This window comes from Dermacentor albipictus, chromosome 3 (genome assembly GCF_038994185.2).
Source record: "Dermacentor albipictus isolate Rhodes 1998 colony chromosome 3, USDA_Dalb.pri_finalv2, whole genome shotgun sequence".
In the NCBI taxonomy this organism is placed as follows: Eukaryota; Metazoa; Arthropoda; class Arachnida; order Ixodida; family Ixodidae; genus Dermacentor; species Dermacentor albipictus.
In genome coordinates, this window is record NC_091823.1 from 124,683,546 (window position 1) to 124,711,509 (window position 27,964).

Here is a 27,964-nt window from a genome sequence, read left to right on the forward strand (position 1 = left end):
TCGATATCTACAGCCACAGACCATCAGAGAGTTCCAGGAGTGCCAAGTTACCGTCCGGTAAGTGCAGTAGCGTACTGTACCGTCCAGGCACTTCGCATGCGCGTGCTTTACTGTAAGGAAAAACTTTCCGCGTGGCACACTAGACGGTAACGAGTCGGCAAGGCTCGACTCGTGCTGTGTTTGGAGATCAGAACCACACCAAGCTAAACCAGTGAGAAAGTGGTGTCGGCCACAGAATCGATGCCGTGCATGTTCACATCTCGCGTGGGCTTTTCACACTGACAGGAACAATGCATGAGTGAACTCTAATTCGCCTTCTGCAGCACGACTAAGAGGCAGCAAGTATAAATGCCCTTCTAGCCGGAAGATGAACTTCGGCTGAACTCAACTTGTGGCCATATCCTTGATCCCAGGCGAGTAGTATACTCAGGCCGAATGATAAACAAATAATATTAAGAAAAACGAAAATAGTCTAAAAGAAAAACAGAAAATTAAAAGCGAGAAAAAGAGCGCTTAGGGTTGGTAGCACCATCTAGTGACGCGGACTTGGAGGGGACGTAGAGTTTTTATGGCAGTAACTACATTCTCTAATCGGCTGGTGTAAAGTGACGGCAGCGTTGCAATTTAGAACAAGGAATCCCTTTTTATATATATATTGTTCGACAAGAACACCTATGTAACAAAAATAACGGTTTCACGTGTAGGACAAAGTGTCGCAAGATGTCAGTCACCGGCCTTGTGACTGGCGTCTACGTTTGCCGTAACAGGGAACATCCGTAAAGAATAATGTGTGTATGTACAAGCTAAAGCTTTCTAGTAGACGGCAAAGCGAATATTTCGCGCTCACCACATAGTTATAGTACTCTGCAAAGCCTCTGTGCTTACCACGATCATCATTATCACATTTCTGTCTGCATCGGGCGGCTCAAGCAGCTAAAACGTCTTCAGTGATCGCGGTAGGTTAGTACGCAACGGTAATACCCTACCATATACCGCCCTTACCGTACGGCAATACGGTACTGCAAAAACTCCCTATTGTTTATTTCGAATATTGTGGAAACGGCGCATCGCTCATGTGAAATAGTGTCAAAACGTAGCAAAACTTGCATATCTGTACATATGAGTCACGTTGTTCTAACCTGAAACGAGTCAATGTGAGTGGCCTAAATATGAGTGACTTAAACAACTGCAACCTGTGATCTAGACACATTTATATTATACGCTGTCATTGCTGTTTCTCGCACGATTGCCGCGTGACTGGCAGCCCACTCTACGTGTACTCATGGACTTCTTTCACGCTCGGAAAAGCATTTTTATGTAGCACATATTGAACAAAAGAAAGCTGTATCGGGAGTTTTTCATGTTGTCCTACAATTTTCTCATTTATGCTTTTCATCTAATTCTAATATTTAAGAAGTTCATTAATCCACAGTAATTATGTAATTAAGTAGAAAGAAAAAAATAATCTGAGCAAAAAATAAATAAATTGTGGGGTTTAACGTGCCCAATCTACGATCTGATCATGAGGTAGGCCGTAGTAGTCGACTCCGGAAATTTGGGCCCCCTGGGGTTCTTTAACGTGCACCTAAATCTAAATACACGGGTGTTTTCGCATTTGGCCCTATCGAAATGCGGCCGCCATGGCCGGGATTCTATCCCGCGACCTGTTGCTTAGCAGCCCAACACTGCAGACAGTAAGCATATCTGAGTATCCCCAAGCGGCGGCAAACATTACCTTTGTTCATTCCAGCTACGCTGCATTTGCATACTTTTAACGTTTGGATAAAGTTACGTGGGACACCCTGTATACGAAAGGCTAGGATCGTCACTCCGCACGTCGCAATCTGACAGTTGGCGCGGCCGCTTGAGCAACAGTAATCTGTATCAGAAAAAAATATGCAGGGAGCACGACGTGGTTCGCATTGTTGTCTGGAGCACGTTATCATCAATTATTTGGTTCGAATGATTGTCTTTTGCGTGTTATTTATTGAAACGCTTGCTGTTCTGTACGTTATATATGCGCGATTCCAAAGAATGTATGCACTGTTCGCTTCACTTTGCTAATGCTTGAAGCCTCTGCCTTACGGGAGTGTGAGCCACTGCTCCTGGCCCTGCACCTCCGCCGGGATCGGCGCATATTTTCGCTGGCGAACGCGAACACGCAAAATACCGAGCAACCATAGAGGCTAACAGCTTCGCATGTAAAAGGGTGCGTCCGTTGCACGGACACACCCGGACAGTCTTACACCGTGGTCCATTGTGCGCCACTAATCGTCCTCACCGTGAAACCGGCTGAATGGAAGCTTCGCCGAAGTATTATTAGCACACAATAGAGGATCCCTCCTCGCTTCACGGAACACGCAGCGCGGTCTCTCCACTGCGTGGCTGGAACGTGCCCTAGCCTTATCCGCACTGCATGGACCGAGCCCATCCACAAGTAGGCAACAACATGTAGTACGGATAAAATGTAGTGTGGGTGCGCCCAGGGAGCTCTCGTTGGAGAGGTTTAATATGTTTGCAACTCAAGTAAAATAGAGTGCCTCAATGGATCTTTTTCCAATTCAGCTATGCGCACGCGCGTATCCTGGCCGCAGCTGCATTCCGAGCTGCGCCGCCATTATATCGCCGGGCAGGTTTGCGAGGCAACGTCGGTGCGAAATGATTGCGTGGCTCCTTGCATGAGCCGGGACAATTTTCTGGCTTCAGGTGCCTGAATAATAATTTTGCAGGTCTTCTGGGCGACAGTGTTGGTTAAGGAAACACTTTATTAGTTTGTAGAAGAGACAGCAAGCAGTTTCGTCGACGAAAGCTACTCCGTGTACTAAGTAACGCTTGAGCGACAGTCTCAGCGCTTGCGGCAAGTCTCATGCCATACGCTTGCTGTACCGTCGACTGCAGAAACCACTTTGGAATGTACGTATCGTACATGGTGTGGCGTCACGGTCAATTTACAAAACAGTATACCATGTTGCCAGTGAGCCGTCACGCGATTCTTGCTGAGTGATGCAAACCTGCGTTCTGGCAACAGCACGACACCAGCGCTAGGGGCATTCGAATTGTACTTGCCATCCTACGAATCATTGTGCAGTATCGGCGATGATTTTATATACCGGTAGGCATATCGCACTGTTTTAGCATTGCTTGAAGAAGGTGTTAACGCATGCAGGCGGAAATAGCTGTATGGCCAGATGGGGTCAACAGTAAAACGAATGTCGCCACACAGCTCACTGGAATGCATCTTATGGGACCAAAGCTACACACCCACTGTGTCGCATTATACAAAACTCGCGAGTCATTTCTTTTTTTGCAGGTAAATGAGGCTTTACGCGCCTGACCAACATTGTGTTGCGTCCGCTTGGTTTCTGAAATTTGAAGGATAATTCAGCCAACAGCATAAAAGCTGTCTTAGTAACTTTGGCTGTGAGAAAATATAATGCCTACCTCACATATAAGGCATAGATAAATATGCTGCGTACATATACATAAATATAGAAGAAACATTACGGTCACGTCCACGGCGAAAATTATCCAGGAGTATCCATATAAATGCTACCGCAATAAAATACCAAACACTTCCGAAATGACGTTTGTTGGGATATTTACAGAATATAAGGTGGCTGTTAATCGGTGTCACGCCTGTTACTAAATTTAGATGTGGCAAGGCATGATTTAAAGTGCACTGATTTAGTCCTATTCTAGATGCTCCCTGTTTGAGATGACAAGAGGTTTCACGACTAGCCCCCATTGAGCGAACGTGACGAAGAAAGCGCGCGTAGATGATCTGTTCTGATAAAAAAGATATGCTTCCTGGTTTTCCACTTCACGCTACTTACTGAGTACATCTTCATGTTCTCACTTAGTTTCCACCACAGAAAGGTTTGAGGATAACTGGGTATTCAGGATTCATGTTGAGGGCCCCACGCCAAGTGAATAATTCTATACATTGCAATATTATGACACTCCGGACAGCGTAGAAATAGTATAGACATTGTAGAGCATAAATTTAGCTAATGGCTTCATTTCCTCGCTGTATGCATTGTTCGTTTAATGTTTTCTGCTTCACCGTGTGATTGATCTGTTGATCGGTGAATCAGCTGTTTTATGCGCTGTAATATCTCATTACAGTAATTAATTACAATAAATGTTACAAATACTTCAATAATATCTTATGCAAGAAATTATGCATTTGATCCTGCAAGAAAAGTATTCATGAAAGCGCTGACTGCATGGAGATCAAAGAGCTGAGTGCAGCATGGGGACTCTTATTTTCGCTGCGAAGGCTTCACTGCTGCATTTGAACAGCTTGAAAATTTTGCCTCGGTTTACTTTTTTTGCAATATTTTGGATAGACGTCAAACATAAATGAATGGTCTGACTTAGCCCTTTAAAACTTACAAAGAGTCGTATGATGTAGAATTTCATCATGCTCCAGCGTTATGCAGGCGTCTGCGCAAGTGCCGGCACTCAAATATATGCGCTCATCAGAAATGCTGATGTTGGCGAAGCATCCTGTTCAGTTGCGTCAAAATTCTGCACATGAGAAACACGGTTTCGGTGACTGTTTTGAGCTCACTGATGCGAGACAAGGCGTCAAAGCCGATGCCCAGGATGTTCGCTGTAGCGGAATTTCGCGCAACATTTCGCAGCAGTCTGATTTCGTGTACACCACAGGGTGTGTTCTGGAGCCTTCTAGATTAAACAACCATTTGACTTATTCCAAACGCTATAACATTTGCTGAAGTAAAAAAAAAATTAGGTTTTTCACTGGTGACGTCATCACACCTTGTACACTTTCTACAGTGCAATCACCTTGATCTGTGCAATCCACCGTTATAGGGTCCACTATGCGCACGATGCGTGGCTCGAAAAGGATGTTGTGCCAGGGCGCTGCTCCTTCACAGTATGCGTGACAGCATCTACCTGTGGCTTGGCGTCATATATACAGCAACGCAATACTTCACTCGGCGCACTGCAAAACCAGTCGATGGATCTGACGGGCAGCCACTTGAATTTGAACCACTAGCAAATGCAACGTGGAGGGTGATCTGGCAAACTCGAACATACTCTTAGGACATTGCTACTACCAAGCTTCTTGCTCGGTGATTTGGTTCACGAGGCGGCGTTCTGGAGATCTAACTGGCTCAGCTCTTCGCTCTTGCTCCTTTTGCCGACGACCCCATTCGGCGCACGCGCGAACATGTGTAGCGTATCGGCGGACAGCGCGGTGCATAACTGCAGAATCTCGCCCCACATTCGTAGGTCACCCGTGAGAATGCTGAGCGACGTGTCCAAACTACAAGTGGCCTTCGCCGTGGTCGCGGCGTTTGTGACCGGGAATCACCTGTGGGGAGCCGATGACGAGCAGGCTGTCGCGTCACCACCGGTCATCCCAAACTGCCGCATCATCAGCACCGGGCTCAGCGCCGACGAGAAGGCCGAGGTGCTCCGAGCGCACAACGAGCTCCGTAGCATGGTGGCGAGGGGACTCCTGGAGGGACTCAAGCCTGCCGCCAACATGCTCGCACTGGTGAGAGCGAGGAAGAGTATGCTTTGCTTTGTACCGTTATCGGATACACGTTGCGTTGATCAGCGCGCCAGTGTGGCTGAACAAGAATGCTGGTGATGTTGCGTGTTTGATCAGCAGCGCGATTATTCTGCATACGGTTATGCTACGTGCAAGTGACAGGAAAGAGCGCTCTTTCCTCCCGCCTCTCTGACTTATTACGATGTCGATCATCGTGCCACTAACCGAAGATGCATTGGCTAAGCCAAGTTTAAGTGCAGTGATAAGTCTGTGCACGTGGCACAAGGGATTGTGAAAGCTTATGCATGCGGTTCCAATTGCCCCTCTACAGGGTTTTAAGGCGAAGATTTCGGTCCCTCTTCCTTCGACTTTTCAACTGCTGCTGCTGCTGCTACTGCTGTCTGGCACACCGCGTAGAGTGTGGGCGGGGGTAGTCCAGAGCATATGTGTATATTTGACAGGAGCGAGAGGCGGAGAGGAAAGGCGACGTGAGAAACTTGTTTGGACCGACCGCGTCGAATGCGCACAATGCCCAAGCTCCCTGGGCGTCACCACGTTAGCCTCTTGGCAGGTGTAATTATCCATGACCGTGCTGAAAAGCATTGCAAAACTGCAGCGCTTACCTTTCAACTAACGTAGGAGTCTATCAGAGAGGAGGAGGGGGATGTTATGGTATAAGGTGACGTGAGAAGGCAACGAAACGCTACAACTCTAGACACGACAGCGGCTGCGGGGAAACTGGATAAACTTAAGTTCAAGGTAGGGTACAGTACATTGCTGCTATTTCAGAAAAATGCCATGCGAATATGTCAAGTGGCCAACTTAAGCAGGGCGTGCCGAAGCAGAGCCGCACTAATAATTAGACCGCACCACAGGGTACAGGCGACACTTCTGTGCCTGCTGCGGTAGCTTTGCATCTATGGCATTGCTCGAGGTCGCAGATTTGATCCAGACATCTGTAGCCGAATTTTAACGGGGGTGAATTAGAAAACACACGTGCACTTAGATTTTGGGACACGTTAAACAACACCTTGGTGTCAGAATTAATCCGGAGTCCGCCACTATGGCGTGCCTCATAATCAATTGTGGTTTTGGCACGTAACGCCCCATAATTGAATTAAAGCTTAAAACTTCTGCCACGATGTGATGTGCCATGTTAGGCAATGAATATGCTTGACCCTTTCAGCGGTTATGGAATATGGCGCACAACAACGCTTCAAGCAAACACCTCTTCCTGTGTGTTCTGTTTAATACGCAGCCAAACAGCAATGGTGCACACATGGTAACGTTTAACATCAACTCACCGCTCTCGTGCTGGACTTGTAAAAGTTGAAGAAATTAAACATTCGCCGTCAACATAACCGCTAATTATTGGGAAGCAAAGCAACCCGCACAAAAAGCTTCGCTTACATCGATTTCCACAGTGCGTGGGATCTGCATATGTTTTCATCAAAAATGCCGTATTGGATACAAATCAATATGCCTAATAAACAATTAACACAATTGCATCAATTGCCACTTCAATTAATTACTTTGCGGCACATATTTAAACCTACGAATTGTAGCCAGTGAGTGCACTTGGAACGAATCACCAAATAACTGTCAGTTCTGACGTAGTAGTTCTGCGGAAACCCGCAAGGTAGGAGGGGTAATGAATAAAGAGAAAATCAGACATCCACGCGTTCGTAGCAATTGCTGCAACGGAAACCCATACGGGTTCCTCGAAAGAAAAGCCTCATAGTTGAAGAAAAATTCGTCCTGGTCCGGGTTTCCTTTGTAGCAATTGCTACGAACGGGTGAATGTCTGATTTTCTCTTCATTCAACTGTCAGTTCTAAATATTAATCTTCAATATGTCCGACGTAATGTATTTTTGTTCCAGTTGATTTTGTGCTTCAGTGCATGAAATAGTGTTTTCATGAAACATAAGTGGAACGACAGTGCATTTTTACCGCAACTTTGACGCAGCATATATCTGGAAAACAGTGCCATCCTCCGGATTCGCGCTGAGTCGATATGCCTACAATTCGTAGATTGAAATATGTGCCGTAAGGGAAATGGTTACGAAAGTAATTAACCTATATTATGATAATTCATCAGTTAAGCATTTCTTGTAGAAATCGCTGCACCTCATGGAGTCATCTAGATCAAGGGTTAGAATTGCGCTATTTGGGAAGGCAACCTTTTTTTTAATTGGTGTGCTAAAGTAAGCGTCCTATGTAGTGCCTCAATCCACTCGCACTTTTCTGGTCGCATCACTTAAATCTTTCGCGGAAGCAAAAAAAAGAAAAGTACGTGTTTGTTTTATCGGTGCATTACGCCCTCTAATCGATGAGAAAATGTAGGAATACCGTCGTTTTCGGTAGCTATGGATGATCACCCGTAACTAGCTATCCCTCCAGTGACGGATTCTAATAGATTATTTCATCAGATGGTATAGATGGCAAAGATTAAACCTCCCTATGCTAAAAGTGGCGGACTGCATTGCCAGTGGCTAGGGTGCCATTCATGTTTGCAAGTTATTTAAATAAACTACGCGCATTTAATGACTGTTTATGTCATAAATCCTTAATCTGTCATAAAGGACCAGTGCAGCTACGTATCAATTCCTTCCACTACCAACGCAGTGACAATGCCTTCTTATCCGACGCCAACCGAAAAACATATTCCAAGATTTAGCGTAACCAGACAACTTCACCCTGCTTCTGACATCATTTGACGGCTTCTTTTTTGTCCCCTAGAAATCGGCGGACTAAAGATGCTTAAAGATAACCTGTGTCTCTCTTCCACAGCGCACACGAACTCCCTCTAAATGTGCCGTTCTTTTTCTCTCTTTCAATCCTTCGTCCCCTCTCCAACAGAGCGAGTTTTACGTTTATGTGTATGTTATTTTCTTTCTCTTTTTTTCCAGCATGCAGGTGTTATTATTTAACTGCCAAATGGTGTATCACATGACGGGGCAAAAATCCGTGGACGAGCACTCTGTGGCTCTGTGCTACCCAATCGCAACGTCCTCAAGGACGTAGCAGACGGCGGTGCAATTTGCCGTAGTTCGGCCACGTCATGCTTGTCCGCGGAGTTTGGTCCATCGTGTGAATACTCCTTTGAAAAGCGAGGGTCGATTTTGGTATTGATTCTGTGAAAGATCTGTCGCGTCACGTCGGCCGGAACGTTTTCAAGGGACTGAAAAAGGAAACACTACATCAGATTACACCTGTCACACATCCTTCCAAAGCTTTGTTGTCATTTATGAGCCTGCAAAAAGAAAGATTGATTATTAGTGCAGAAAATGTCAGCCGAACTCCCTCTTCTAAATTGCGCACGAAAACTCCAGCGCCGGTATAAGTTAGGGCGACATCATCTATATATGTGTCAATGTGTATATTTGGACCATTCCGGCGCATGAAAAATTTTTTAAAACAAGTAGTTTGACTTTTGAATGTGTGAGAATGGAAGTAATTGCACCTGTATTGAAAACAAAGAAAAAGAAGAAAAGAAGAGGCGATTCCATTGTCAATATGTTGCGTAAGGTTCACTTAACTAGAACCAAACATTAAATGAGGTGGTATACTTTAGAAGGGTGAGGCCGACCACATGTTGTTTCCAGTTGAGGCTCCAGCTTATCAAACCATTTTCGTGTAGCAATCAGCTAATTCGTTATTATAGTTGTGTAAAGCTTAAATTTAGCTTTTTTAATAACTCGTACCTAAACTATGGGGTTTCACGTGCCAAAACTATGATCTGATTATGCGGCACGCCGTAGTGGGGGGCTAAACCTAAATTAAGTACAAGGGTATTTCTGCATTTCGTGTTCATGTAAATGAAGGCCACCGTGGCCGGGATTTCATCGCGCAAACTCGTGCTTTGCATTGCAGCGCCAAAGCCACTTAGCAACCGCGGCGGTTTAACTCGTTCTTCAAAAGCTGTATAGCAGCGCTACGAGATCCATGGTAAAGTTATTTTCATTACGTAATATTTTACGTGGGTATTTGTTTTCTTCTGAGCGTAAAGGCAGCCTGCGAAATATGAACAAAAAGAAAGAAAAGAGATGATGTCACTGGGCGTTTGCGCATATGGCTTGTAGAGCTGTCAATCGGTTTTCGAAAGAACCGAGCGCGCACGTGAATTGCACATGAAAGAAAGCGATAGAATGAAAGAAAGAAAGCGAGATCAAAGAAAGTAAGAAAGTGAAAGGATCACTTTCTTTAGGTACAGCTTTCGGCAGCACGGTGCTAGTGTTGTGTAAGTGTCATTTGTGCCTGCGACTCCGCGAGACCACCCCATCAGGTTTCGGTGCCGCGCAGTCGCCGGCTTCACGTAGGAAGCCGCGCTGTGCTTGGCGCGCGCTTTGAAACGGCCGCGTTATTGTTCAATGTTACCCTCATTATTTGCTCCGTTCTATAAATTTGAGTCTACGAAGTGTGTGTTCTTTTAGTGCTTTAACGTAAAGGCTCTCCTCTATTGAACGTCGAAAAAATCACCGCGTATGCCCTTGTACAAACGCAGACAGATCCCCGACGTTGCTGGGAGAGGATCGAAGTTAACTCTATCAGCTCGGTGGCGCGACCAAAATGAACAAAAAAAAAAGATCTAAGAGGCTTAATTCAGTTGCGCTGATGTTGTGCTCCTGTGCCGTATGACTGAGGTAGTTCGTGTCTTCGCAGAGGTGGGACGACGACCTGGCTGAATTGGCTGAAGCGCAGGCCAAACAATGCAGCGTTTCGCAGGAGCTGGAAGAGGAAGAGAAAACACGTGAGTTGTCAGCGTTGATCTGAAAATGCCGAAAGATTTACAACGCAGCGCGTAAGAAGCCGTGGAAACCACTTATTTCCTACACTCTAATTACTGGGCTGTTCACTGAAGCGTCATCGTGAGTCGTTTCGGTAATGCATCCTGCAAATTGCGAAGTAGCTATTCTTTTTGAAAATGAGTTGAGGCTTAGTAAACTGCAGTGAAGAGTGACAGCAGTGACAGATGGGTGGAGGCGCCATTTTCCTACTTCCAGCCAAGTTTCGCACAACGTCATAGGTTTTCTGAATGGCAATAAATTACTGTGTAATAATCAACAAAAGTAACAACACATTACATTCGAGAGGAAACGGCAACGTAACAAGAAAGCTTGTGTGTAAAGGGAGCTTCGATAAATGAGAAAGACAAGAAAGTGCAGGACGTCATACTTGCGTCATCAGCTCTGCGACGTAGGTAGAGAGTTGCAAAAGCGATAGTCTGTAATATTCGTTGTGAACCATTAATTAATAAGGTTCCACTCAAACAAGAGCAGATCAAACCATACACGGAACGTTGAAGAAAAGCTTGGAGTGGGGGCGCATTGGACCTAAATTTCGTGACGCTTTTAGCATAGCGATCGTTTTCACCGGCTATCTCGCTCGCTATAAAGAGATGGCACTAGTGCCCGCGCCCAGCTATTTGTTGCTTCAAGACCCGCCATGTAGTCTCCGCGGCGGTTCGATTCCCATTCACGGCGGGTGCGCTCCGAGAGGGGTGGAATGAAAAAAAAAGTACTCGTGTACTTAGCCCTAGGTGCATGTTAAAGAAAACCAGATGGTCGAAATGAATCCGGAGCCTAAGTTAATGTCATGTGCAGTTTCAGGAAACTGAATCCCACATTTCTTTAAAAAACACATTCTAAATAGGCTGCACGCGTATACAGACATGATTAAAACTGCGTCTATACTTAGTGGTTTGACAACTGGGACATTCTCACGCTGCAAACTTGCCCAGATTGCACGAACTTGCCTCCCCGCTCACGCGAGGAAAGAGGTAACGTAATAAATGGGCAGAAAAAGGAAATGAACAGAGAAGATACGAGATGTTATTTTTGAAGTCTCTCGAAACGTACGGCCCAATAACTGAAACACGCTGAGACTCACGGGCGCGTAATAGATGCGATTGCACTTGTTAGAGAGTGTATACCGACGAATGTTCGCATTTCTTACGTGGGAATATTCGAAGCTGAGCATTTCGTCCCGAGCCACAACGTAAACGAGTAATGAACGATATGACGTGTCTTCTCTACCGAACTACAAAACCTCCAAACATCAAAGTTTGTAGCTTGGGGCAGCATGGCATGAAAACAACTAGAGCAATTAGTAGAAAAAATCACATGTGATCATGCTCAAAATAAATAATGTAATGGCATGACAGCACAACACATCACATGATCAAAAAAAAAAAAAACGCCAGAACCTGAAAACACGATGAGCGAATCACCGCAATCATGATTTAAGACAGTGGCTGACAGTATGCGTACCACAATGTCATGCTACACAGTTTCTAGCTCCGCACCGTACGGCAACGCTTGAACCTTTTGGATAAGGGGTGATTCGCCCGAAAGGATTGATATGCGACGTTTACATGTCTTTTGAAGCTCCTGGGCCAAAGTTACGCGTCTTGCACGCAGTCGATGCTGAAACACGCTGAAACAGCGGCTTGCTGCGCCGCGTTCAACCACTGTTGTCAAAGAACACCTTTCAGCCGTTGTAAACAAACGCAGCGGAGGCCGGCTGAGGAGAGCAATGGACGCTTCAGTGATCAAACATGGCGGCACGTATGGTATTGTCGTGAAAAGAGTCTATATTACATGCAAGGCATACATGCACAACCAATCCTGACGTTCGAAAAGCCTTAGACACGTAACATCTCAAAAGGTGACCGTTTCCTTCTTCTTTATAATAGTTTTGAGGTAATTATTGTTGCTTTAGAAAGGAGGACGCATTTTCTAAATATGCCGGCAAGTCACCAGGAGCCGTATAACGTAAAACTATTCCAATATGTTTTTATTCCAATTTCCTGACGTCAAATTTGCGTAAGCACCGACGCAAGCATCGGGCAGTCACCCGCAGGGATGTCTGAACAAACCAATCAAACGCTCTCCTCGTTCATAGGAGGTCACTTTTGTTTACTTGAAAAACGAATAACATTGCCTGTACTGAGCGGCTTGTCTTATCTAATTGGCTCACAAGAGGCGAGGAGCATGCTCAAGTCGAAAGGGAATCGATGGGGCTGAGCCACTGCACTGAATATCGATAATCGGATGAAGAGGGCGGTGCCGGCGTGTGCGATTGGTACGCTTTCTCTTACTTAGCTTGCGGTGGCTCGTCGACAATCGCGGCGGCATGCAACGGAATCTTAAGAATGACGCTAAAACGGATCCTCAGCAAAGAAGTGTTGGCAGAACGAGGTCATAAACGTGCCGAAAGTCCCCGAAAACTTTACACGGCCACGCAAAAAGTTTTACTACACGCAAATAAACCCATGCTCTGCGTTAGGGGTGAGTAGCCACTGCCGAAGCGATCGGCGGCAGCCATATTCTATTCCTTTGGGAACGGGGCAGCCTGCGGCTATTCAGAAGAAAATTCTGTTTTGTTCGGCATATTAATGCATCTTTATTGCGTACACTTCACTTTGACGCGGTGAGTTTTTGCGGTTTCGTGACGTCGCGTGAGAGGCAGGTGAAGTGAGTGCAGCCCGAAATCTTTTGACGAATAGCCGAGGGCTAATGGCAAAAAGGCGTGGAATCAGAAATAACTATTTTTGTTTTGTTCTGTCAAATTATGCACAATCAGTGTGTTCACGTCATATCAGATGGGGAGCTATCGCGGTTTTCGTGACGTCCTGTGACAGACAGGTGAAGTGGGGTTGGTCCAAAAAAGTTTTTGACCAATCGCGGTGGGCTGATTGCAGAATCGGAATAGAAAAGTGTGGAATAGTTTTACGTTATAGCGCCCCAGATTGTGTTTCAATACAAAGTGTCGATTGCACTCCAGTTTCACTGATTACCTCTATGAGTGTTTTGTTTCTTCGATATATTTAGGTAATCCAAGCAGCCGCATACCTTTGTTGGTATAATGTCTGCCGCGTGAGAAGTGCGTGTATAACGACAAGGAATCCGAATTCATTAATGCGCATGCTGATAAATCGAATGCCTGTATAAGTAGTGAAATTTTACTTGATCACACAATTCTGCTACAAGATGAAAGACCAAAGCGCCATATCAGTGACGCACTATCAAGCGTCTAATGCAGGCGTCGGCCTACAGCTTTCATGAAGTCCCCAATTCGTTGCGTTTTGTTCGCCTACTTTGGATTCTTCAGTCATTTCTGACAATAATGCGAATGAAATATATGTCCAGTGAGGCAGAAAAGCCAGCGTTGTAGGCGACGAGTGGTACCAAAAATCATCATCAGTGACGTCATCAGCGTCTTTTATGACGTCAGCAGTAATACAGAATTGAAGTTAGAAGAAGTGAGAATAAGGTAGTTTAAGGCGCAGTAAACTGAATTAAGGCACAGTAAAGTGAATGCAAACTTCTTAATCTCATCCGCCTACCTAACTTTCAAGGGGCGGCAGAAAGTTAGGTGGGCGGAGGAAATTAAGAAGTTTGCAGGGACAACATGGCCACAATTAGTACATGACCGGGGTAGTTGGAGAAGTGTGGGAGAGGCCTTTGCTCTGCAGCGGGCGTAACCAGGCTGATGATGATGATGAAAGTTAATGAAGATGAACTAAATTGCATTAAGGTAGATTAAGGTTGGTACAGATGAAAGCAACTTGGATTAAGGTTGGTAAAAATAACAGGAAGTGGATTAAATTAGAATTGTGATGAACACGTGACAATGTATGATGTTACGTATAATGGACGTAACCATAGAATTAGCGAAGTCACAATGCTTCGGCATTTAAATCACGTACGGATACTTAAAAGAGCAACACCGGCAATTTTTTTATGTCCCCTGATCTTAACAAAATTTGGAATATATGTTCTTTTTTGCACTCTGATTATATGTGCAATACTATGGCTACACGCCATTTATATATTCCCGAAAATGAATTTTAAGAAGTGGTTGCGCTCCCGACACATAATTTCTGCTGGCTACCTTGTGTTTGCGGCGTCAGAGACTACACCCTACTGTCATTGAAATTTACGCTTAAATCGCCACTGTCTAGTTCGGAAGCTCTGTAAAAGCTCCCTCTGTGTCGTCAGGAGACATCATCAGCTTCGCTTCCTTGGCGTTAGCGCTACGTGTACTGCGTGTTTACATTATAGTAGTGTAGGATGTGACGTCATTGGGTCATCGTGGCGTCACATGAAGCAGCTACCCGTTTCGGTTTCACTGTCTGGTTTATTGGTTATTTAAGACTATTCATGAATTTCTAAGCAAATTGAACCAACCTACTGGTGACAGGACCGTGAATGCCATTCGAAATTGACAATATCCTAATATGGTTAAGAAAGCACCGGAGTTGTCCTTTAGGTTACTATAATTTTTTTTATTTCTAGTAATTTAGAAATCGGCTGGCACAGGCAATAAAATGCATTTGTTTTAAGGAAATATTTTTGACGCCTTGAAAATCTGAGTAAGAAATAAAGCGCTGGGAAACCTAACGTTTTTCTTCTTTTCTCATCAGAAATTGATACATTAATTGACTGACTATTATTCTGATGGTGTATAACGTCCAAGACAACACATAGGCCGTCAAATATGCTTTAATGAATGGCTCTGAATTAATTTTGAGATCTAACCTGCATCGAAAGCAGCCTACCCGAGTGTTGTCGCATTGCACACTCTGGGAAATGATTCCGCACCCGTCGCGGTCAGCAAGAGAATGCTTTAACCATGTGTGTGACCACGGAGGTTATATCCCAGTTTAACTGTCTCGGGCACCTGGTAGCGCTTTTCCTTAATTTTGTTAGGCTTGTCTTAGTTGTGCGCACTACCAGAAATTTCAACTACCTGATGAAAAACATTTTACTACTAAACTTTCTACAGTGACCATATGTCAAGTTGGAAATTCATGCTGATGATTGCACTCTCAATGCCTTCGTAGAAGGGATACAGAAAGTAACAATCACTTTTCAAAGATGCGGCGTAAAAGTGGCCGCGAAATTCACCGCTTTCTTCACCAAATGCTAAACTTAGATTGCACCTTGTGGGACAAAACGTGGAAGCGTAAGGGTATCTTGTTGGACGTGCTGGCAGCAATTACGTGCAACTGATGCGAATTTTGTGTGCACATGCTTCGAGCAACCGCCTATTTCGATTTTCTAGTGCAGCGAGTGCCGTCGCGTAATTTGTTTAGGCTATCGCCAATGTTTCTCCGATGTACCAATGGACACATGCCGCTAACACGCATGCGCGCTTTCCAGGCCTTTCCTTAGGAGTTTGCTTTTCGAGTCACTGGCTATTCCCTAAAAAACCAGGGACTGTAATTACTTTGTAGCACTACGGGCTGGTACATATTTTCTTTTTCCTGTTTTTTTTTTATTTTTGCGCATTCTACAGAGCTTGCTGCCAGCTTATCGTTTCGGCTATCATCTTAGGTGAAGCAGTTAATCTCTAAAACTGTCATCGGCTTCCCCGGGACCAATTGCGCACTGTTTCTATATCGCTGATAGTCCGTTGGCGTTCCAGTAGGGGCGGGCACGTGAACCGTGAACGTTGAACGTGGTAGATGCAAGGCTATGCTCAAAACTTCCTGAAGCGCCTTCTTCACCTGAAACCTGTGCTTGCGTTTTCTTTTGAACATCTGTGCTTGCCATGACACGATTACGGTAGTAAAAAACAGATGTGTGAGCTCATTTCTGAAAAATCTGAATTACGTGGTGTTCCAGGACGTTGTATATTGTAATGTAATCCGTGTTTTTCTTTAACTTTGTATAAAGTGATTTGTATTTCCTGTGTATATTTATTTTTCATGTGTACATGTTGTTCATGCCTTGCTATTTGTGTGTTGTAAGTGCCTTGTGATTTAAAATGCATCTTTCCATCCCCGTAATAGTGCTGTGGCGCTAAACGTATAAATAAATGAAGTGAATGAAATTAATAATGTGTGTACAGTTATGGGCAGTGTAGTAGCCTTAACGCACGCGTAAAAGCGAGTCTTCGTACACATTGTTTACCTTGCCATCGGTTGAATCATGACAGAATACACTTTACATTGTCATCTGGAAGGCGAACTGACAAACGATCTCATGGAGACCATTCAGAGCACAGTATTCTGGCTTGTTGTAGCCTAACAAAGAAAATCAATGACAGAAAGAGGAGTTCACATTTCTGCCCCTGAACAGCATTTATCCCTTAAGCGATATGGTTTCCCTTGTTCTCACTGATTCAGCACTGTTCATGGTAGATTCTACTCCCAATATAAATGGGTGTGGGACCTACAACCGGGAGCGTACGCATGCACAAGCAGTAGCGATAAACGCGTGATTTGGTGCGTGTGACCGTGCAGTCAGGCCTGCATCAGTGGGCCAGAACGTTGGCTGGGAGGTGAGCTCGGAGCCGTTCTCAAATCATCTGGACCTGCCGCACCTGAAGGCTTGGAAGGCTGAGCACACGGACGTCGGAGACGACGTGATAAGCTCGTATCACAACACCGAACGCGGCGTCGGACAGTTCACACAGGTTAGGAGCATTACTTTACTCCGCGCCTGTCCTGTGTGTACCTTCTTTGTCCCTTGTTTTTGTGCGGTTACATGATGCATTCCAATAACGACCACTAACTAGCCCGCTTATCCCTGTTAAATATGTTACTTTACTCATCGGCTCCTATTTCAATAAGATGGTTGCGGAACACTAGTAAGAGACATATGGTTTAGACTTGCCTGCAGGACGCTGACCATAGGAAGGTTGTGGTACAGATATTATTAGCATTAGATATACGTTAAAGTGGTTCAAGCACTTTAGAGCTTCTCGTGCATTTATTCTCGGTCTTGTGTTAAAATATGTCTGAGAAACAAAGAAAAGAAATAGATCCTTTAGCCGTTACGACACAAAGAGGTTTTACCGCTGTCGACAACCACTCATATTCACTGTAGTAATAGGTTATCCCTGTAGTACTATGTGGTCGGTGAAAGCGGAATGCGTGTGCACTGGCTAGTGGGTATGTTCAACTCAATTCAACAATGTTTTTTTTTATACTTCGTACGTTCTTCTACTGTCTCGGCTACATTAGTGAGGTGACACATGGGAGCAGTAGCCTCCTGTGTGAATAAGCATAACCGCAATCTCGTTTCGCATCAATCAGTTAAAGTGGTTATTTACACCTACGTAACTTTCCCTGCCATATCATAGTGTACTAAATATTTTTGGCTTCATAAGATTGCTTATTCTTATTCTGCATATACACTTGGCACCACGCAAGATAAAAGTATTCCGGCCTGAATCGCATCTAGTCAAAATTTTGTTTTGTTGCTTATGCCTCTGTAAGATAGCCACGCCAGGCAGCACAAGGGGTTGTCATATTTCAAAGTGATTCTTGGGCTGCACCGTTCCCTCTTCTGCTCATCTTTTATCTTTCATATGTTAATTGACTCATTCCTGAACCTCCTGTTTGTAAAACGTGACAATATAGCCCCCATTCATGCGGCTTGATTTGCACAACACAAAAATAAACTTAGTTTAAGCCATCTTTGGTATACGGTGCTGCAGTGATTAGAGATCACCAATCAGTAAACTGTGAAAAGCAGTATTTAATTGTTTCGAGGGGTTTCGACTAACAACCGAGGGCAAAAGGCCAATTGCGGTGTACAATGATCGGGTGATGCACTGAATCAGCAAAACGCCTTTTAATTCAGTCTCAACGATCGCCCACTATTGCAGTCGCAAGACAGTAGGATTCGTATAATGCGGTAGCCCATAACAGTTCATATTTTACCGCTTTGCGTTTGTCCGTGTCTGTTTCTCTCTAACCGCATCGGATAGTGTCAACGTTACTCGCCGTAGTTGCGTAGTGGCTATGATGTCGGGCTGCTATGCAAGAGGTCGCGGGGTCGAATTGCGGCTACGGCAGCCGCATTCAGATGCAGGCGCAATGCGAAAACACCTGTGTACAAAGATTTAGGTGCGTTTTAAAGCACACCAGGAGGTCAAAATTTCTGGAGTCCCCAACTACACGGCGTGCCTCACAATTAGGTCGTGGTTTTGGCACTCAAAATTCATTTTTTTTTCTTTTATTGTCAACGTTTCATGCTTACACGCATACCGTAGACAAATTAGGGCCTGTAAAACAGTGAGTAGCGTTATATATATATCAATAAATTATAGTTAAGAGCACTAAAATTTATTAAACCAAGCGATGTTTCGCAACTTCTCAGTTTTTTGCCTACGCAAAACGTTTTACAAACAGAACATTTTTTCTACAAATCGTCCGCTTCGATCTAAGTGGCACTTCTATTATAAAGAACCCTTCCTTCAAGTAGCGTCGTCTGCTTTATGTAGCAAACATCCCTTCATAAAAACGTTTTTATCATCATCATAAGGGAGAGGAGCGCGAAGAGAAGAAAAAAAAAGAAACATGCGCAACAGATGTAGTATAAAACTGACGACGACATGACGCGTGGCCTTTTTGTTCCGAAGGCCCTGTCGGTCCCGTACGACGAAGCATACTATATTTACTGTAATGGCCCTAGAATTTATTACTATTGTTACAGAAAGTTGTAAGTGTGCCAAAGTTAAGTAGGCCCTGCATACGTCTCCATCAATTTTGTTTGTACGTACGCACCAAAATACATCGTAACACACCTAAGATTGCAATATGGACAGGGGAAAGAGAGATGTTAAACATAGGAAAGAAACAGTGCTTGCTTTCTTTCTTACTTAGGAAAAAAAAGAAGAGCCAGCTAAGAGCGATAATCGATTTCCACAAGATTCTCTTACAACCATTTCCAATAGATTGTACATGCATGTATTTTCTTTCCAAGCCGTACCTCCGGTATCTGCTTTAACGCCATCCCCATGTGTTCACAGTACTGACGGCAATAACATTCCCTGCATCGTTTGCTTCCCACATTACATGAAACATGCCGTAAAACATTGAGGTGATAGTATAGTGCAGGCTCCTATACATTATATACCAATACTAATAATACCATATACTAATAATGCCAGGAAAAAAAATCGCACATTCATAAGGCACTCGTTAACCGTTGTTTCTGTTCTGTTCCTCCTCCGCCTAGATGATCTGGGCGAACACGCTCTACGTGGGCTGCAGTGTTGCCACGTACACCCGCAGCGACAACGTGGGCCGCTTTCCCTACCAGCGCTTGGTGGTGTGCAACTACGGCCCCAGGTGAGTCTCAGTCCGGAGGAAAGTACTGTTTCTCGACGCGACGCAGTTACCGCGTCTTAGTAGCCTCTTTCGGAACTCGCACTTGGCGGCTGCGTATTGCACGTCACGGAGGGGGTACGGATGAGGAGGGTGCACAGGAGCATCTTGCTCGATATCTTTTATCGATCCACCCATGGTGGATATATACACGTAAATATATAAATGTGTTGTGTATGTAAATGTGCACACACTATATATGATGAACATTAAGCCAACAGACAAGGAAGCTTCATTGTCTGCTGGATTAATGTTCATGATTTAAAAATTGAGCCCCCAATTCCCCTTCTCTCGTTTATACACATATATGTATATGCGTGCGTGTGCGTGAGTGTGTGGTTGTGCCTATACTATCACTCACAGTGCAAGTGAAAGTATGCGCATCAGAGTAATCATCGGGACATGATGATGTGCTCCTAGATGCCACAACATAAGGGCGCCGCGAAAGTGGGTAACTAAAACTGGGCAAGTCTCTGTCGAAAATTTTATCACACTATTTGACGCAGTTCAAGAGAAATAAATGGGCTCAGCGAGTTGGTGAGTGTGCGCGGTGGAAATAAAGGCCTGAATAATTGAAAAAAGGAGTGAAACAGAGCGTACTGGAGCGTTAATTCCTTCCTTCGTCCCAGTGTTGTAGCGCTTTCTGTCTCAATACGCCATATGAGCTCAACGGCGCACGTGGTCCTGTTAGAGGCTCTCTAAAGGCATCGTCATTCATAAAGTAAGCACTCAAAACGTTACAAGGGCCGTTTGTCTTTCTTCAGCGAGTAAGTGTGCACGTGTTAAAGAGAAACAGCTCAGTACTGTAGAACAGTGCTAAACCGGTAGTGAGACGACATAGAGGCGATCAGGCACGGCGCTAGCAACGTTTCTTTAACTTTGATACTTCGGGTCTCAATACGATGCGGACGAGAGGGCAAGGTGCTGCGTGGCAGAGAGAGGGCGAGAAGACTTGGATAAACCGCCGCGGCCTTTTCTTTCACTGCTCGTAATTTGTATACATTATGCTGGCACTGGTGTATTACGCACAGCAGCAAGGCTGCAGCAAGGCTGCAGCAAGGCTCACCTACACTTTTGGCTATACCTACACTATAAAGGACTACAAACTCAGCAATCCTGGAAACGCCGGAAACCGTTTTTTGAATACTCGAAAGAAAGAAAACAGATCTTACTAGCTGCAAATGTATCTCAATGTTTTTTTGGCGAAAGCTAATTATGTGTCGAATATTTATTTAAGTTTTTACGCAGTTACATGAAAAAAAATACGAGTAACGACGACACGCATCGTATGAAAACTTTGAATAAACCAAGCTCAATTCTATTGGGCACATTAATTATCATTAATGAAAAAAAGGCAAGGCAGATTCCATGCTCGAGTATTAAAAAATATATGAGAAGAAAAAAAGAACTCCCTGCAGTGCAATAGGCAAGAATACTTAATTTTATTAAGACCGAAAAAGTTGAACCGAGTTTGAACTATCAGCTGTGAAGGGAACATCGCTTATGACACCAGCCGACTGTCAGCGAAAATCATTTTATGCGAATAGCATTATAGCAAACTGTAAACTTATAATTTGTCTTACGCAATTATATAGGCTAGAGAGAATCCTGGGCTTCCAAATCAAAGGTTCAGTCTGTACGTGTGTCTGAGACCTACATAGTGATCCATTGAATTAGAAGCGTTGTGTCCTAGCAAAGCAGATTTTTCCGCCGTGTATCGCCCCTTCCATTTTCATAGTGCTTGTTGAGGCTCCCTGTTGCAGCTGTGTATAAATTTGTCGTGGAGTTCATGAATAGTAAAATTTTGTGGCCTGCCGCACTTGTAATATGTTGCCTCGCTGCGGTCTCTTGAGTGACTTTGGCCTGTAAGCCTGTTTCTCCACACCTTTTAGCCTATGAGTGCAGACAGGAGTGTTGTGGCGAGTAAATATATATTAACTAAATCTCCCTGGTGCATCTATAGCACTTGTTCCGATGCGCTCGTGTCTTTTTTTATTTGTTGCGTTTATTGTGCCATGTATACGTTCTTGCGCCACTGCAGAGGTAATGTCTTGGGACTTCCTGTGTACAAGGAAGGTCACACGTGCAGCCTCTGTTCAACTGGCACCACTTGCGACCAGACTACAGGACTGTGCGTGATGGATGAAACCAAGTAAGAAAAAAATTGTTTCGGTAATTTCATGTGGTAAAATGACAAACTGATTAGGAGGCACGCCGCAGGAGACGGGGTAGGGGTGTTGGGGGAGGGCGCTTCGGAATAATTTTGACCACCTGGTGTTATTTAACGTGAACTGAAAGCCTGAAAACAAGATTCGTTTATTTTTTAGACAGGTGGATACGGTATAATACAGGGTGTTTCTTTTCAGCTGCACCAAATTCTTAAAAATTTCCTGTGGTAGATAGCGCAATTCTAATCCTTGATGTAAATTACTCTGTCAGGCAGCCATTACTTATAGAACAAATCAAAATATTGAATTAGATCATTAGCATGAATACGTTAATTAATTTCAATTATTAGCATTGCGGCCACTATCTTAATCTACAAATTATAGCCGGTGAGCTGGTAAGCCGTATTCCCTTGGAACGAATTACCCGTGAATGCACGCAAAATGCCTCGAACGGCCATTCGTGCGGCAATTTTGCGTGCATTTGTGGTCTGCTTTCACGCTCGGAAAAGTAGTTTTATTTAGCACGGATTGAGCAACAGAAAGCTATATCGGGAGTTTTTCATTTAGCTCTACAATTTTCTCATTCAGACTTTTCATCTAACTATAATATTTGAGAAGTTGAATAATTATTTAAGATTAGTTATCTAATCATGCGCAATGAAAAAAAAAATGGTTTGAGTATCTCCAAGTGATGGCAGACAACATTACCTTGGTTCTGTCCAGCTATGTGGCATTCGCATATTTTTAAGCTCTGGCTAAAGTTAGCGGTGACACCCTGTGTATTGATGTACATAACTCCGTAAATTGCGTTTCACATTTCTGACTCGTTGTCTGCTGTGGCCTATGCTGTTCCATATTCTAGTGCAGATTCAGTTTAGTAATATTTCACTTAAGTGAACCATTTCCTTGGATCCCTTCGAGTTCACTGAAGTGAGACATCACTTTATAATAGGGGTGTTCCGATATCCTGCTTTTTTCAAGAGATTGTGGTCTCTGACGCATTCTGTGATCCTCATCTCGTGAAACATAGCCTCATTATTTGATCGTGAACAGATGTTGATGAGGGGTGGGAAAACCCATGGAGGGCTACTTTCTGTGTTGTATGAAGCCCGTCTGAATGTTAAAGCCATTAGGTGTCGTCGGCTGTGGCCCCCGTAGGTCGCTGTAAAATGAAGGCTGTCAGCTCTGAAACATTTTAAATAATTCGGGCTGCTGACACCCGCTCGTAGCTTACGTTCTTGTACCTAATATTTGCAATATCATCTATGACTACGCAACACATTTAGGTCTTTTGAATCCTGCAAGTGTTTCCGGAAGCTTCGTAAAACCAAGCAGTATCTGCTATCAGGCTTTCAAAAAATGAAGTGCCAACGGTAACGGCAAACAAAGAAGGAACAAAAGAGAGGACAAGCGCCTTGTCCTGTCTTTTTTTCCTTCTTTTTGTGCTGTTACCGTTGGCGCTTCATTTTTTGAAAGCTGTGTGCCAACTAGCCCCACAACGTGTTTTACTGCTATCAGGCTAGTTGATGCGAAAACGAGCTCTTTCGTTGCAATCTCAATTGCCATATCGGAAAACGTGTCACAAGGAAACACATCACACCAGCCAGCTGGTTTGATGCCATCTCGACATAGGAATTCAGGAGTGGGTGCTTTATCCTTGGGATTTACTGTCACCACGACCTTGGGAACGAAAGCGCTGAGCTCTGGAGGGAGAGTATATATGGCACAGTTCAGCTAACTGACTCGTGGGTCCACTCATTCAGACTCATTCAAACTTACACTGACCCGCGAGTGTGAGGCTGGCTAAGTATAATTTTGGTGAGTCTGTGTCCGAGTGAGCGACAAACAAGAAATAAATGCTGTGAGTGAGTTCTGTCTATTCTTGCACTGCATGCATCAATTTGGAGAAAGGAAAAGAGAAAGCAACCACTAAAATCGTTGCGATCGCGGAAACGTCGAATGTTTATCCAAGCGACGCGCACCCTACTCCGAACGACTGTGTCAAGGGAAAAGAAGTAACCATGACAAAAACACGTGACCACCGCGTCATCTGCAGCCCAACGCTCGCACGTACACACTCAACTTCCCCATTCCTCCAGGCACGCGAGCGCTCGCACACTGACATACGAGCTTTACGTACGTACCTGTTGTTCCAGTCCGGGGCCGTCGCTGCGCCGGCGACCCTGAGCACGGTCACTTTCACCTTCCTGATAGCTCAGTGCTTCTCAACTTGCTCTTAAAAGTGTGCGTCCACACTTCACGCCTCCGTGGCACGACGGAAGGAGTTGGGAAGGAAAACATGGGAAGCCTCGCAGGCAAACGCGAAGCATTGTGCGATATGCGAGCATAGCTTTCGTTTTCACCGCCGGCGCCGCACGGTCTGGCGATGCTTGACCCGGCGCTGGCGACATCGCGAGAAACGAGCAATGTTCCGGGTGCCGAGTTTGGTTGGTTCAGTTAGCGTCAGCGTGCGTTCAAGCTTCTTTCTTTTGCAACACGCGCATGCTGCTTAAACTGAGCCTTCGCGTTGAGTTGTTCCGATGAGGCGCCGACGTTCAGCGCAACTGGCACGAAATGTCGATGTCACCGCCTGGAGTTGTATACACATAATCGCTATCACTACACAAAATTCTGGGTGTACGGGCAAAAAGAGCACCATCATTATGAGGCACGCCGTAGCGCGGAGCACTAAACTTATTTTGGCCACCTCGGGGTTCTCTAACGTGCACCTGAATCTAAGTACATGGACGATTGCGACAGGTTTCTGTGGGCGGGTCGTGCTACGTCGTGCTTCACGCCATATCGCGACGGCGAAATGCCCAGACGAAAGCAAATGCCGATGCCAGTTGGCGAAACTGCTTTGAAAGTGGCTGCTTTGGTGAGCCAGTTTCTGAACTGGCCCGCAGTATGACAAACACATCTATATATTCGGCAAATTTCGAAGTATAGTGCATATCCACCCCATAACCATATTTTGCAGAGAGATACCGCTTCGACGTATTCACTTAAATGTAGGGAGTGTATGTTTGCAGAAAAAGAAATGGTCGTGGCCTAGCTCTGCTAACCCTGGATATGAAAAGCGAAAACTTGAATTTGCTTGGTTAATTCTTGGTTTCACATGGTTAGGTTGATTTAATTTAGCTGTAATTTGTATACTTAGATGTACAATGATCGTTAAGCCAGGTATGAAGGCTGTGCCTGGGTCGGTGTCCAGACATGGCTGTGATCAGGCTTGGGTAGACAGGCATCGTTCGACGGTGTGACGTCTGCTGTGCCACAGGGCAACCGCAAGCGCTAGACACGCGAAGAGCTGCCGCGAACATGGGCAGTGTTGAAGCACAAACAGAAAACGGACAGGGTGCTAACGCGGTCACTATACATTGATCTTGACGGTGCGACGCCTGTCGCATTCCGGACCCTCACCATGAAGCAGCTCGCCGAGCGATATACGCGTGTTGGTCAGACGCCGCTTTGCAACGACGGCTCAGAGACTCGGGCTCCCGCGCAACGCTCAGAGAAAAAGTCCCGGCCTCGCTCTCATCCATGGCCAAGCTCGCACTGACCACGCGAGCGCGGCACTCCCATAGCCAGGCGCGCTGCGAGTCACGTGGTCAGGCGGTGACCCAGCTATGGAGAGCGCATGCACCAATCCGGCGGCGGCGGCGGAGCTTGGCGCGGCGAGTGACGTGATGCATTGATAAGGCTACGAAGCAGCTGCGGTCAAATGAAGGTCAAATTGCTGGCGACGGCGAAACTCGGCTCGACTACGTTAGTGAAGCTCTCGCTTTAGAATTAAGCTCATTTCAGAAAATAGGCTCCAACACTCTTAGGCAAAGTTACACCCTTTGGAGTGCCCCTTCTGCCACACAAGAGTAATCGTTATCAGCCTTGATGCGTTTCCTTTCTTGAAAACGCCGCGCCCGCTACTTTCGTGTCGGGAATGCTATGATACTGATAACGCGCATGCCGTTTGTTACTGGAAAGTACCGGGCTCGCAGCGTTAAAGAAAGGAAACGCATCAAGGCAGATGATTATTGTTGTGTGGCAGAAGAGGCACTCCAAAGGGTGTAACTTTGCCTAAGAGAGAACATGCAGTTTTCGCCTTGTACACCTTGAGCCGTCATTTGCAAATCAGTAAAAGATCACATAGCGGCGCAAGAACATTTTTGTTCTCAACTCATCCTAGCCGCGGCAAAGTACCAGAGCGCCCTAAGCCTTCCCGATGCATTAGGATAGGATGGATGGATTCTATGAGTGTTCCCTTTGGAACGGGGTGATGAGTTGCGTCACCAAGCTCTTGTTGTTATATTGCATAACGTTCTACCTACCTTAAAAAAAAAGAACATTTCTATCGGTTGCGAGTGGCACGGCGCGGAGGAGTCGGCCACGCCCGCCTATGAAGCTGCCTCCGCGCGATTGGGACGGCCGGAGGAAAACCAGTCACGCGTCCTCAAATCTAGGAGGCCATGTTAGCTGCACCCGCCGTGGTTGCTCAGTGGCTATGGTGTTGGGCTGCTGAGCACGAGGTCGCGGGATTGAATGCCGGCCACGGCGGCCGCATTTCGATGGGGGCGAAAACACCCGTGTACTTAGATTTAGGTGCACGTTAAAGAACCCCAGGTGGTCAAAATTTCCGGAGTCCTCCACTACGGCGTGCCTCATAATCAGAAAGTGGTTTTGGCACGTAAAACCCCAAATATTATTATTATGTTAGCTGCAATCAGTTTGCACAGCGTGCCCCCGCGGGGCACCCGGGTCATTGGCGGCGCGTTGGTGCCATTTGCGAAAGCAGCCGCTGAAACCTTCGTGCTTGCTTTCTTCACTATTTTTTTGCCCCGTAGAACTTATAGAGAACGGAAAAAAGCTATAATGAAATACTTACGATAGCGAAACTAATTGGCATTGCACACTGCTTCCAGTTAAATTCATCTGGTTACATTGTGCGACGCTGGGCAGGCGCTGGTTAAAGGGACACGAAAGCGAAATAATAAATCAGTTTAGGCTAATGAAGCATTGTTTGAGAACCCCGCAGGCAGTCATATAAAAAATATTTTGATTATTAGGCGAGAAAATGAAGGTCCAAGTATCAGTATTTGAATTTCGGGCCGAAACCCCAGCACCGGTGTGTCAGCGTGGCGTCAGGGATTCCAAAGTATGTTTTCGCATTCGAGCCGCATTGGCTGAGTAAAGGTTCCCGAAACTTGCCATGTGTAATATTTGGTTCCTTTAGAACACAATGTGGTCAACCTGTACCGCTAAATATAATTAGTAGGCCCTAGAAGATGCCATCAAAATCCAAGACTTCACAGCCACCAGGTGCGGGAACTTCGAGTAGGCATCGCCACCCGTATTTCGTCCTTGCGCTTTTTCTGGCTTGCCAAACGTCTTATCGTTGTAAGAGTGGCGTGTTTTGGTGATGTAGAAAGGTAATTTACTGATGCAGAAGAAATCATTTTTCATTTTAGTGTCCCTTTAAGGCCCCTAGATATTTTTTCCTTTTAAAAGAGGAGTAAATCTAGGGACTTTAACGCTGGTCTGCGAGTTCCTCGTGTGGCAGGGCGCTCTCCTTGGCGCCGTTCGTGCGATGATGCCGAGAGATGCAACGCTAGAAATCGCCGCTATAGACGCTGAATGTGCGACGGTCTTTAGCCACCGAGGTGACATGCCGAAGACAAATGAGGTGGGAATTTTCCCCTTTACTTAAAGTCACCTCTGGCTGGCCAAACAAGCCCTCAGTCTGTAGCCGGATGCTCGCTGGAGCGTAACGCTTGAAGGAGTGCGAGAGAAAGCCTGCTTATGCAAATTTGCTGCAACGCGTGCACGTGTCACCACTTGTGTGTAGTCGGCTGCCCAACCAAAACAAGAAAATTACCTAAACTAGTGCTCTCTGATATGTGTGATTCGCTTAGCCTTTGAGGTAACGAAGAAATTCTCGCCGCCTCAATACCGCCGGCCCATGTTTAATGATATCTCTTTCTTGTTTATGGCAGGTCTCAGGCCCAAGGACACCAGGATTGGAAACTCGACCCGGGTGAAGTGAACTGGAGGGGCATTGGCCTGGCCATCGTGATTGTTCTCTGGTTCTGCTTCTGAACTCGCACACTCACCACACAAACACGATGATCCATTCTTCAGCCATCACTGTT

The 27,964-nt window shown here is 45.3% G+C and overlaps 1 protein-coding gene across 1 annotated transcript; it reads left to right on the top strand.

The window, feature by feature from the left end:
* LOC135909462 (scoloptoxin SSD976-like) lies at positions 1-27,960 on the top strand. Its single transcript, XM_070536709.1, has 7 exons — positions 1-57; positions 5,260-5,527; positions 10,188-10,275; positions 16,777-16,949; positions 19,502-19,614; positions 21,692-21,802; positions 27,809-27,960. Exons 2-7 carry the CDS (start codon positions 5,273-5,275, stop codon positions 27,909-27,911), a joined length of 843 nt encoding a protein of 280 aa, XP_070392810.1. The 5' UTR covers positions 1-57; positions 5,260-5,272; the 3' UTR covers positions 27,912-27,960.
* Positions 27,961-27,964: the final 4 nt, after the last annotated feature.